The sequence below is a fragment of the Condylura cristata genome, unplaced genomic scaffold (genome assembly GCF_000260355.1).
Source record: "Condylura cristata isolate star-nosed mole 26May11 unplaced genomic scaffold, ConCri1.0 scaffold00006, whole genome shotgun sequence".
Classification (NCBI taxonomy): Eukaryota; Metazoa; Chordata; class Mammalia; order Eulipotyphla; family Talpidae; genus Condylura; species Condylura cristata.
This window is the reverse complement of record NW_004567107.1, coordinates 43,527,700-43,542,029: the sequence shown is the minus strand read 5'-3', so window position 1 is coordinate 43,542,029 and position 14,330 is coordinate 43,527,700. Positions and strand designations below refer to the sequence as shown.

Below are 14,330 nucleotides of genomic sequence, written 5' to 3'. Positions count from 1 at the left end.
GCATTACGAAAGCTCTGGTAAACAGAATGTAATGTACATGTATTGTGCATTTGTGTGTTTAAGGATCAAATTTTACATTATTCCATGAGATTAAAATCCAGAGCAGAGAGGTTTTAAATACTAGCAAAAAGTGTTGGTACATTTAAATTTAACAGTTGAAAATCTTTGGATATTTTCTCTGAACCAACCCCCAAAGTAATACTTCCTATCACTTAAGAGAAGTGAGATTTTCCTGCTAAGAGCAGTATTGTGCAAAGGCAAATGCACTGATTGGGAGATACCATTTTCCAGGACTAATGTTCAGATAGCTTCTTAAACTATGGCAAGTAGATTATCTCTCTGGGTCTCAGTTTTTCCCCAAACTTAATATTATCTGTCACAAGCCTATTTAAATTACAACAACAAAAAATACTATCAATGTAGTCTTTAGTGGTTGGTTGCTTGTTAATTGCTCTGGTGCTTTTGTATTTATACTGTCTGACTTTGAATCAGTTTATGTCTCAATTATTGAGAGGATAGGTAAAATAAAACAGCTGATAATTTATGTAATGCATCATTGATAATGAAATAGTAAAAAGTTCAGTATCAAGAACAGACTTACTAAACTGCAAAATAGCCCACACTGACCCCCAAAAGTTAGATTTTTGTAAGTAACTTGATTTGATTTTATACACAATCTCTTAAATCACATAAATTTAGTTGAATTTGGCAAACAATAAAGAATAATGTGATATATTTATCTAATTCTGAAGTATGTAGTATTGATTTATTAATGCCATTTTCACCAAAACCTTTTATTGTTTGTTTATATCCTGTTTTTCATATGTTCAAAGGTAAGTATGGTATACAGTAGTTGATAAAATGGATATTGACATAGTCCCATTATAGACTGTACCAATAGCAGAATAAAAATATTAGTTACTAGGGACTGGATTAAAAAAATTATATTGCAAGCAAAAATCATTTTACTACATTATTCAAATGGAAGTTCAGAATGTTTGCATATCAAAGAAAATTTATAGAGTTTTATATCAATTCTAGATAAGATAATGAAAAATGATAATGAGAAGCAGATTCAACAAATAGTTATGAACCCTCTCTTAGTCAGAACAGTTGGAGAGAAAAGACAGGCATGAAATAGAAGAAAGTAAGCACCTGAGTATATAATTTCTCTATCTTCAGAGTAAATTTTAGAATGTCAGTAACACAAATGCATAGTACTGGCAAATATAGTTTGTCTCTTATTAATATTAACACTGGATAGGCATACCCAATTTTCTTTCTTGTCATTTATTAAACTCCTTACTGTCATAACAATGTTACATAAAATGTTATAAAAAATAATAAGTTTTATATTACTTCCAGTACATTTGTCTTTCTAAGGATTTGTCTCAATTCTTGTTAAGTATGGGTGACAATATCTTTTTAAGATATTGGGTGTTTTGTAGTCAGTTTTGGGGATATGCTAACTCTACACACTTATTTTAAAAAGTACACATTTCTCTTTTTAAAAGTGAACTCTATGACCACAGGTTTGGGAAGTGTTCCTATTAAACATTCACATTATACTTTAGTACATGTCCACAGTGCATTTTGTGAAATTCTTGTACCACATATATTTCAGACTTCAGAAATCTTCATATTATGGGAAGGTAGTTGGTATATGTAAATATCATCCCCAGTGGAATTTGGGAAGCCTCTGTAAACAAATCCATAATTTTTACAGAATATAAAGAGCATGTAACAGGTTAAGATCAGGTTTTGCTATAATATATTGTTTTTAAAACTTAGTTTTTAGAATCTTTCGGACTTTAGAATTGTGCATAAATGGTTCTGCCTTATATATTAGGATTCTGAAAGTTTTTAAAGCAAATTATTTAGCTTTTTTTGACCCTCTTAGTTTTCAAATGTGAGAACAGAATTTTTTCTAGAATAAGCTATGTCATTCATGATTTATCAAACTTCACTTAGGTTCTGTAATTTGTTATCTGGTTCATTTTATGTGAATATGATTATTCTGGTCTGATTTATGTTGATCATTAAAAGTTTTAATTTTTGGAGGGCTTACCAAATTATTTTTTAAAAGATTTATTTATTTATGCTTACAGAACTGGGGTACAGGCCAGAGGTGTGGTGGGTGAGAGGATTCACCAGAGACACAGTGGGGAGCAGAACAGGCAGATCAACTGAAATACACTGCTGAGGGGAGCAGCGGGCAGATCAGGAGAGGTCTGCTATGCCTTGTGAGTCAGCTCACTGGCTGGGGATTGAATTCATGCTGCAGTGACTTGGTAGAGCTTCATAATGCAGTGCTAACCCGTTGGACCACCAGGGAGAGCCCAGGGGCTTGCCAAATTTAGTACGCCTCTTTTACTGTGATCAGAGATGATAATTAGTAGAAGGCACAAAGAGAAATTTGTTGGAAGTGATTTTAGTTTTAAAGCATTATGAAGCAGTTTTGCAGGTTTTAATTTTTTTTGTCTATTTTCAGTATTAGAGTTTTGTCCTGCATTTAAAATTTTAAATTTATTTTTGGTTATTTAGTATAGAATAGAAACAATACCGAATGGGAAAATACTAGAATTTTCCTTGTTCATGTTTACAATACCAGATACATCTCCTTCATAATAATTACAAAATTTGTTCATAAATAGTTGCATGTATTTCTGGATCATTTTGAACATTGTGTCCTCTATTCTGCAACATTCTTGAGGACAGAAACTTATTTCTCATTTTTGCATCCATAGCACTTAGCACAGTGACTGACACATGTAGAAATTCATTTTAAAAATTAATGAGAGCCCTCCCTGGTGGCCAATTGGTTAGGACGCAGCACTGCAAGATGGCTCCAGCTTCTTCAGTGAGAGTTTGATCTTCAGCCCAGGGGGTGATACACATGGTATGGCAGACCCGCCCACTGCTTCCCTCAGCAGTGTACTTCATCATTCTGCCTGTTCTGCTTCCCACTGTCTCTGGTGACTCCTCTCACACATCTCCCCCCCACCCCCCGGCCTATACCCCAGTTCTGTATGCATAAATAAATAAATCTTAAAAAAAAAAAAGAAGAAAAAAAAATTTTAAAGACACATAATATGGCCCTCCCTGGTGGTGCAGTGGGTTAAAGCACAGCACTAAGAAGCTAAAGCCACTTGCATGAGTTCGATCCCTGCCTGCCCCTGAGGTGACCACATGGCGTGGCAGACCTCTCCTGACTGGCCCGCTGCTCCCCTCAGCAGTGTACTTGGTCACTCTGCCTGTTCTGCTCCCCGCTCTGTTTCTGGTGAATCCTCTCACCCTCCACATCTCTGGCTTGTACCCCAGTTCTGTATGAATAAATAAATAAATCTTTAAAAAAAACACACACATAATACGATTCACTAAGATATAATTGAGATTAACACCCAGTATTTTTCAGTAGTTATTTTTATTAATAGTATTATTTATGCACACCATTTTATAAATCATTTTCTCCCCATGTAAATAGTGTGCTGTGAACATATTTATGCATTTAGGTTTCTGCATCATCATTTTCAGTGACTGCATAGGATTCTGTGTTGTGTATTCTGTAGTTCATTTTATCATCCTTATTAGACATTTTGGTTATTTTCAGTAATATGCTATTACAGATTATGTAGAGCATATCTAGAGTTGACTGATATTATTAGAAATTCTTTTAATTAGACTTTATAAAAGCTGAAAAAAAAGACAAAAATAATTAAAGGTATATTAATGGTTGTGGAAACCTTACCATGTTTTAGGTTAATCATTTAACCAATTCAGTTTGGAGAGTTTTTTTCCCTCACGTGGTCATTACTTTCAACTGAATCATTTTGTGGTAGTTCTTTTAAATGGATTATGATAAATAAGACAAGTGATATTCTATAGTTGAAGAAACTAATGTTCGACAATGGTAAATAATGTCATTAAAGAATGTGGTAAAGACTGCATAATGAAAGATCAAGTTCGAGGCTTAAATCAGCATAGTTATAGTAATCTGGGAAAGTTTCACAGGAGATGAAGGAATTTGAAGGGTAATTAAGACTGGTTATATTTAAAATGGTAAATAATACGAGGAGAAACATGAATGGATAATTAAGCTAAGTATCACTGAAAAATTTAGCACTAGAGAAAACCTTAAGGAGGAGGTTAAAACGTTTTAGAAGCTGTTTAAATGATGGGAATATGCCGTTTGGGATGATCTCTTATTAGGCATGTTATGCTGTTTGAAATAATTGAATCATGAGCCTAATGCAAGGAAGTAAGCTTGAAATAAAACCATATATTATACAGTGAGCTGCTTTATACAGAATGTATAGATAAGAGCTCTATACAATGAGCTGCTTTATACAGATGACTGAGAAAGGAATTAAATCTATAATATTTGATAACATCCAAGCCCATATTTGCAGTAAAGGTATATAGTTCTGTTGGTAGCTTTGTAGAACTGTGTGTCACTTAAATGACAAGATATGTGAATGAAAGGATGCACTCTATATCATATTTTGTATTAATGCCTTCCACTTACTCCCCACAAAGCAAATGCTCATATAATGCCTGCTGTGTGCCAGGTACTAATCTAAACTTTTATACTTAATGTCTAATTTAGTCTTTATAAAAACTACATAAGGTTGATGATATTATTCCCCATTTTGTAGATTTTAAACTGAGACTCTGAGATTTATTAATTTGTCCATAGTCATAGAACTAGAAAGTATCAGGATTAGGAGAGAGGAATTTGTGAGTTAATTAGAACATTTTTAAAAAGCTGTGAAGAGAACTGTCAGAGTTTAGATGTAAAGGTAGAAAATAACTTTAGGAAGAGGAAATTCTAAATCCAATTAAGGAATGATTATGTGGTTTATATATAGCACTTGGGCAGAAGAAAATAACTTGAGAGATACTTCGCAACAAGTAGCAGAAATTGACAACTGATATAAAACATACAAACAAAACAAATTAGTGTTCAAGATTTATTAGTTGATAGGATTTTTAAATTGCCAGTATGATGAAAATTTTGCTTGATAGGTAAGGAAAATCACCATTTTCTTAAAATCAAATTGTTTATGTATAGATAGAACATTCCAGAAACTTCTATAGAATATATACATTAGCTCAAGACCTACACATTTAGTAAATCAAAGTAAAATTTAGATTCCATTTTTGTGACTTCACATTCCAAACACTTTCCATGTTTGCTATTTAATATACAAATGCCCTGAGGTTTTTACTTTTAGTAGTGATTATTGTCTCCATATGCTTTTGTTTATACCATGAGTCCTATAGTGAAAACACTGAAAGAGTAGGGAATGTGTTGGGGTAATTTTTAAATATGGGAAGGCCAGATCTAGAAGAGCATTGAAGTGGAAGTTTCTGAAAAATGTAAGGGACCAAGAAATAAAGACAGGCAGGGGAAATTAAGGAACGAAGGAGTAAGGAAGTACACTGAGGAAAGAAGAGTTCTTTTGGGGATTTTAATTTCTTTAATTTTTCTAAGAGGTATATCTCCGCATTCTACAAATTAAAAGTTTTGTGTCTGAGTTGTAATGTGAAATATATTTTTTGTATTTTATTTTGTGTGTATTTTACATCTTTTTTCCTTTTTATACAGTGCATGCTTAATGTGAAATATATATATTTTTTCAAGTAAGGCTTACTTTTCTTGAGCCATTCTAACCATAGTTTTTAAAAAGTTTCAGTAGGTGAACCTCTAATTATTAGGTCACATCAAAATCCATTTACCCATTTTCGAAGTACAAATTGACATTTTTTGTCCATGTATGTGTTTTAGGCTTACAGATTGTGTTGAAGTTCTGTGTAAGTTTTAAGCTGACTTCTGACTTCACAAGGTCTGAGAATTATATCCTGTTTTATGAGACCAGGTGATTTAGAACAGTGGGGATTAAAGACCTCTAGGGTGTGATCAAGTAAATGGTAAGGGAGTGGAAATCACATGGGGGCGGTAGGGAGGGCAATATAGCTTGCCCTATTTACTTAGTTACCCTGAAGCAAAAACAATACCAGATAAAAACAGTGGTTTTGTAGTATCCCATGCTTTGCTTTTAAAGTAATCCATAATAAAAAGGAAGAACTTACTTTTAATAAAGAATACTAGAAAATTTGTATTCAAAAATATTTTGAGGGGGGCCTTCCTGGTGGTACAACCAGTTAAAGGACAGCACTGTGAAGTTATACACAGCTGCTTCATGCAAGTTTGATCCCCAACCAGGGAGGTAGCCCACATGTCTCAGCAGATTTCTGTCTTTCACGCTGCTCCACTCAGCAGTGTACTTTATCAGTCTGCCTGTTCTGCTCCCTACTCTGTCTCTGGTGAATCCTCTCACCATCCCTGCACTCTGGCCTGTACCCTAGTTCTGTATGCATAAATAATCTTTTTAAAAAAATGTTAAGGGTATGAAGTATTAAGTAATGGTTTGCAAGTCTTTTAATTCTAATCAGAAGGAATGTTCGGAAATCAGCCAGAAACAGATTACATCCCTGCAAAAGGTTCAAAGAATGTAGTATTATCATAAAAAGAATGTTGCTTTGAAGTAAGAGTTCTAGTGCAAATACATGCTGTCCTACATATTAACTACCTTTATCAGTTTATTTTTTATGGCTTATTTTATTGCCTGTTTTTTTCATTTGTAAAAGATGAGTTAATACCAACTTGCTGTACTGTTACAAAGACTAATTTGGAATAGCAAGTGCATAGGTCCTGACATTGGTGCTTGGCACTTTGGTATGAATCAATAAATGGTAACTATGATTTTTGAGAGGTTAAAACTACATAATGGAAATAGCTTGGACTTTGGAGTTAGACTCTCTGGCTACGGTGCTTACTTAGAGTGTAACTCTTGAGTAAGTTTAAATAATCTTTATCTTTAGTTACCCTACATTAAAGTGAGGTGTTGCCTACCTTGGAAGATAATTTTGAAAATTAACTAAGGTAAATTTATATAAACCACTAAGTATCCCTCTTATAGTATGTGCTCAATAAACCTGGGAGTTTTGGTTTTGTTTTTGCTGCCACTACTAGGTCATGTTGTAAAACTTTTGGCTACTTGTATAAAATATTTGAAGTCCTTTGTCATTACTTTTCCTCATAAGGTGTACTCAAATGGGTGCTCAGAATTGTAAATAGTTACCTACCTTCCTTTTCTATCTCAAGATTGGTCAATTTTTCTGATGAAATAATTCTTGCATTTAAGATCATTTCTCATAATTTATGTATATGTTGTAAATTTAAAATGAATAATACGATTACACTCATCAGTAATCACAATCTCATAAGGGAGAGAAACAAACATAGCTATAATATTGCATTATAAATATTACATTAATTGATAACATTTACAAAGTACACTGATAATGCAAAGGACCTATTTGACAGTTAACTAAGTGTAAGTCTAAGATTTTTACATATTTTGACTCATTTAATTCATAAAGTTGATAATATTCCTGCTTTGCTGATGAAGAAACTGCACAAGGAAATAATGCTGTTTGCTCAGGTCTTGCAGCTAGGAAGTGGTCAGAGATAATACTACTGTTACATAAGACTATTTCTAGTTATGATATGATTTAAAGGAAATAATCTAGTAACCATCTAGGATTTTTAATCCATTGAAATAGAGTGACTGCTCAAATTAGCTGAGAATTTAACTAAGTATTGGAGTTTAGTGCCTGTGTGGCAACATGTAAAATTCATTGAGACTATCAAGGGTGACCCCTGTTGTGCTTATAAATATAAAATCAAAATTCTTTTAAAAATCTGATTAGGACAGTCCTAAATTAGGGGTGAACTGGGGGAGAGAGGAGTCAGTGGGGTGGCTGTTAAGGAATGATTTCATTTTTTACAAATTGCTGTTTTTATAGCCTTCCCAGATTTAGGTAGGCAAGGGTCAGCCATCCTGGTGTTCATGTTTATGAATGCCCATGAGGTAAATATTACATCCGGTTTAGAAATCAATTACTAGCTATATTAAAGAGATAGTAAGAATTTAGTCACTTTCCTTGAATATTCCTTGTTCAAGCAGCCTACCCTTTTATCTGTTGTTATAGGAGTTATGTTCTGATATAACTACTATGTAAGCACAGAAGCAGATAATAGTAATGAGAAAAGAAATACATATTTGGTTATTTTAACTTAATTCAAAGCAGATAAATGATACTGTGTGATACTTGTTAGAACAAGACAGTGTGAATGTTCTAATGTGAATGTGACCAATTCAAAATTTGCAGTATTCAAGCATGTAATATGCTTGAGTTTTACTGAGTCAGTAGTTAGAAATTATCCAGCTTTCAGTTCTCTGACATGCTTCAAAAGAAATACTGAAGAAAATAGTTTTGTTGTGAGTGGAATTTGTGCTGTGAGTTGAATGCAATGTTGCAATCAACTAAACTTCTCATGCAAGAGATCTTATCTGCATAAGAAAATCTTTCCAAAGAAACATTAGAGATTATGTAGTGCTAAGGTGCTTTATGTACATACTCATTTTCCTTTTTGAAAAAATAGTAACTTTTAAGCTGATTTTAACCTCTAAATGATTGCGAGCTAAAATTAACTTCTAAATTTTTCCAATTAGTTATTTTATTTCCTTACATAGATTTTAAGCTCCCAGATGATAGAGTTTTCATTTTATAACTCTGTTGACCCCCTGTATCTTGTTAGTTGAATAATTAACAACCAGTTCATTAATTGGTCTTGTTAATTACAAATAGGGGAAATATTTTTTATTTTACTTTAATGTTTCTTACTAAAAATAGAATATATATGCTTATGTGTAATTTTTGTCAGGTAAATTCACAAATATACTTCAAAACTGCTATGGGCTGGATCTCTTTAAGAATGTAGATTTATTTTTCAGTGATTCTCATTGCACAAATGACTAGGTGCACTTTAAAGGGAGATGTTTATCTTGCTTTAAAACTGGATATTGAATACTGCCAAAGGCAGCCAGCCCATTAGGTGAGTGCAGAAAGCTAAAGGGATAGAAAAACCTGTTTCCTAAGCTACCAAGTGGATTTTCACATTTAGGTTGGCTAAAGACCATAGTCTTCAGAGTATAGTTGTATGCAGTTACTGACTGCAGGAGACATTGTTAAAGGTAAGGATTTTTCCTTATGTAATCTCACTTTAAGTTGTGTGTTACACTTCTGAGTACAGTGAATTCTGATCTGTGCACCTCATTGGAGAATGTAAAATTTGGTTCTTAAAGAAAAAAACATTTGTTAATATGTCTGTTACAGGTAGTTGTAGTTTAATGTTTGCTTGTACTGGAACTTGTTTTGGTTCATCATTTTTATTTGACTCACTAGAAGCCATCTGTTAGTTATAATTTAACTTTCAAGGTTCTGTGTAATTTGGTTTTTTAAATGCAGTTCTATAAACAGTATTATGAAGCTTTTCTCTTTTAATCTTGAAAGGAAAAAAATCCATATCTAAAAAAGCAATCACAAAGAAGAGGAAAACAGTTACAAAGTCACCTACTGTACCAGAATTTCAGGTAAATGTTTCAACTTTGTCTCAGAATTTTTAGTTTAATTTTTAATTTTTTTTTCTTTCCCCAAGAGATTAACAATATGCTACAGTCACATATTTTCAATAACATATTTCCAACTATGACTTTTTCCCTGAAAGTGCAGATATAAAGCTAAGATTTAATCTGGTAGTATTTTAAAATTTACCTGTTAATTTTTTTCTCTTGATAGTTTTTTTTTTAATATGCTATAGTGTTTTGTCATTTAGTAAAGCTACATAAAAGTTAATGTGTTAGTAAAAGTCTTCCAAGAGTAAATCATAATTTGTACATGGTCATATTCTCTAAGCGATCTATTTTCATTTATTTAGATACTGTGAAATGGTAGACTTACTAACTTAAAAAAATTTATGTAAGTAAAAAGAGGTAAATTTTGAAATGCTTGCAGATTAAATCTACAACTAGCTTAAAATCATATGGCAACACATAAAACTGCTTTTTACTTTTTGCAGAAATATTTAAAAGATGATTTAGTTAATTTTAACTTAATATTCTCTCTGAAGTTCTTGTGATTATGTGCAGATTTTCATTTTTACCTGACACTAGAATATATAGCCCCTCATCCTAATTAAATATTTTTATTTTCTATTTTTAAAGGTGTATTTTTTTTCAACAAATGACTTTGTTTTTATTAATTTGCCCAATCCATTTCTGAAAGTTTTATAAGTATCAGCTAATACTTAAGTGTCAAAAAATAAAAGTGATGTTAAAATAAGTGAAATAACTGTGAAAGTACTGATAACTTATATGTGAGTTTAACAGTTACATATATTCAAAGTTGTTGAAACGTCTGTTTTTCAGTAAAGATCTTATTTTGGGTAGTATTTTTATGAGAGAAACTTAATTGGTAAAGTTTAATATTTTTAAATGAACAGTGAAAGTAAGTAGACATGTTTATCTCTTGGTATTTTGAAGTATTTTTAATGAATTCTTAAGATGAATTACAAAAGTCTCTGTCAAACTTTTTTACATAAAATAAATTTTGAATATTTGGTTAAATAAAAGGTATACTCTATACTTTGAGGTCTTTCTACCACTGCTATACACATTATTTAATGCTATAATAATATACATCATTCTTCCACTGATGTCATGCTAGCCTTTGCTATTTCTCCTACTCATTTTTTTCCTTCAATTCCTCAAACTATCCATCCTGGAAATACAGATCTCACAAAAGATCTGGCCCACTATTCATATTTGTCTCCATTCCAATCTTAGTGGATGGACTTCTATGTGTAATAAATGGCATAGACAGTTTTTAAAATGCATGGCATAAAATCAGTTTAATGAATTGCCTGACCAACATAACTCTCAAGAAAGCAAAGTTAAGTAGAAAAGAAGTTGTAAGAATGTAATATATAGTAATGATAAATACTGTTTCAGGATATTTTGGTTTCTGTCAGCATGTTCTGGTGTGCAATGTAAAATATATTTTTTACCATTGGGCAATGGTAGAACAGTCTTAAGAGATGCTTTTAGTCAATTATTGATCATTTGCTCACCACTCACAGAAATGTAAGTGGTAGTGTAAGTTCAAAACTACATGTTTTGCTAGATTGAGCTATGTGAAGTAAACTAATTAAACTACCTTCCTGGTTCTTACAGGATTCTAGAATCTATATATCTATGCATACACTTCTGTGTGTGTGTATTTGACTGAGGGTAGGAAATAGTTCTGAGTCAGAACATGGTTCTTATGCCTGGTTTACAGTATGAATACCATGGTATCACTCAGAAAGTTGATAGCTTTTCCCAGAAGTAGCTCATATGCTTCAAAAAAGCAAAAAATAGGTGATAGTATTAATCACTAATGAATTTTGTTAACAGTGGTTCTTATGCCTGGTTTACAGTATGAATACCATGTTATCACTCAGAAAATTGATAGCTTTTCCCAGAAATAGCTCATATGCTTCAAAAAGCAAAAAATAGGTGATAGTATTAATCACTAATGAATTTTGTTACAAGCCAAACTTAGTTTTGCTTTTTGTATAATTTTGTGTCTTTTTTTTTTAAATTATATAAAGGATTCCCACATGTAAAGATTATAAAGTAAGTTCATTTCTTTTCAAATATTCTTGAAGATGGCATTTAACATCTTAGATTCTGCAAATTTTTCAATTTGGCTTAAATATTACATTTATAGCATTAAACAATTTACCTTATATGGAAATGGTTAGCTAGAAATTTTTCTTTGTAGTATTCATTCTAATATATTTCTGAAAGTAAAAAAATTGTTGGTGACTAGATAATAGATTCCATTTGCAAAACAGATATATTTGCCAAAGAACTGGATATTAAATGGATATCAAAACATGCTTAAATAGAAATATATGAAGATACTAAGTTGTGAAGTTTATTTTTTTTAATACCTCATGAATTTTTAAAAGAGTGAATCCTGTTTGGAACCCAACTACTTTTTTAATATGACATAGTGGTTTTGTTGAGTTTTTTAAAACTAGAGATCAAGTTTATCTGTTTGCTTGAAGTAAAATCCATTACCTATGTACATACACTTCACTATACGTAAGTATGAGAAAATAATCATCCCACCTTTATTTAAAGTATATCATGTGGATACTCAAATGTGGATTGAATTTATTTATTGGTGTATATTGTAAAGGGACTAACCATATCTCTGCAACTTTTTCCTAAAAATATACCAGTGGTTCTCAAACTTTAGGTAATATAAAAAATAATCTGATGCCTTTATTAAAATAAAGATTCCAGAGTTTTTCCTCCAAACTTCTTCATTGATTCTATGGGTCTAGGTTTATAACAGTAATCTAAATAGTGCTTAATAAAGCATATGGATTTGCTAGCCAAACTACTTGAATTTAAATGTCAGCTTTACAATTTAGTTACTCTGTAACCTTTGGTAAGTTACTTAACCTCTCTGTGCTTCCAGTTCCTCATTGTACAATGGGGTAATAATAGTTCCTACCTGAACAGTATTATTGTAAAAGTTAAATGTTAGAATTTGCTATTTTATAGCATGTTGACTTTTTTTCATATAAGCATGCCAGATGCTTCAGGCAGAAAATGCTGAGTTCTGAATAAGGAAATTAGTTAAGAATTGGCTTAAAAGTGTGTATTTTTTATTTCTTGCCACTTTTTTCCAGCTACTTAAGACCTTGCAATCACCGTTTTGATCATTTTTTTCATAAATCTAATGTTACGACTAAACTTACAAGAACTTGTAAAAGTGAAAAAACCAAATATTTGCATCATATATTACTAGGAGGAAAAACTTAGACTTGACCCTGCATTAGTATTATGGTGGGTTATATAGTTGACTGTGTAGGGGAACTTGGACATTTTAGCTAGCAGTAGTTGGAGGTCAAAAAGATACATTTTTAGTATTTAGCTTTATATCAAATTACTTGTCACTGTTAAATCAACCAAATTATTTTTCTTTGTCATTTTTGTTAAAGTAAGAAAGACTAAGAAAAGTTGAAAAGTGATATCTCACTCTGATCAAGTTTACCAAAGAGCCTTTTATTTAATTTGTTCAATATTTGAGATTGTTCAATATTTGAGAGAAATCTAATACATGAATTCTTTTTTATGTAGTTTTAACACAACTATAGAAAGTTTTTTTGTATTTATTTTTTTTATTTTTACATCAATTTGTAAAAAATATGGAACGCTTCACAAATTTGCGTGTCATCCTTGCTCAGGAGCCATGCTAATCTTCTCTGTATTGTTCCAATTTTAGTATATGTGCTGCCGAAGCGAGCACTAGAAAGTATTTTTTTTAATACTTATGTGTGTCAAATTATCAGTTGGTTTTTCAATGATTTAAGAACTTAGTTACCATGACTCAGCCTTTTCATTGGTAATCAACACCTTAAATGCAATGTATACTTGTTCCTGTTCCACATGTGATTTATTGTAAAGTCTGCTTTGCAGAGGAAATCCAGGATCCTGCCTTACATACATAGTAGTGTGTTTTCAAACATAAGTTTAAACTCACTGATCCTTAATATACTTTTGAAACTGCTACATTAGTCCTTTTAGCCAATGTAGAAACTAAGAGGCTTTATTTCATAATAAATACATTGAAGGTAGTATTCAATGTAACAAATTGGGACCAAAATTAAAATAAGTGTTTTAACTGCTCTGTCCTAAGGACCTTTTGATTATATTAGTTTGAATTGCTACCTCTTTAAATATATCCATTTAAACTGTTTTACTTTTAATAGCATGAGTTTTTATTTCCTTATAGTGCATTAAGAGAAGCATCTATTTTTAATCATAGAATGGTAAAACTATTTTAATATAGTCAAGTTAGTTTTATGCTATACATGATATTTTTATTTGCAGATTTTGAAGTAATCATTATTGCTTATATGATCATGAATGAGAATGGATTTTTCATATTTTAACAGATAATAATGTCTGTTTAAATCCAAAATAAATTTTGTATTTATCACCGTGCGTGTAGGATTTCCCTTACAACCTTTATAATAAATGATAGAATTATTTTATGAGAATGTTAGTGAATGTATGTCATTGTATTGTATAATAGGGCCATTGTATTTGGACTTATTCATTTTGACTTTTCTGCCTCGTTTTTCCTTTTAAATGTAATTTATTAAATTTCATGTGTGTAGGGTACCTCGTTTCCTTTTGGGGGTCAAGTAAATACTTCTCAAATCTGTTGAATTTATATCCAAAGGACATAATTTCTAGCTTGAAGGAGTGGTAAAACAAGGCATGATTTATGACACTTTTTCTAAGATTTAGTCATGGAGTTCCTTTTATCTCTAGAGGATGGTCCCTCCTCCACTATAT

At 31.6% G+C, this 14,330-nt stretch overlaps 1 protein-coding gene across 2 annotated transcripts in view; it reads left to right on the top strand.

The window, feature by feature from the left end:
* KIAA2026 (KIAA2026 ortholog) overlaps nt 1-14,330 on the top strand; it is an 83,133-nt gene that overhangs the window by 40,664 nt on the left and 28,139 nt on the right. For both annotated transcript variants that reach the window (XM_004677648.2, XM_012721508.1), the window contains one exon: nt 9,424-9,503. In XM_004677648.2, coding sequence (XP_004677705.1) covers nt 9,424-9,503 — 80 coding nt within the window. The remainder of the gene's footprint in view (nt 1-9,423; nt 9,504-14,330) is intronic.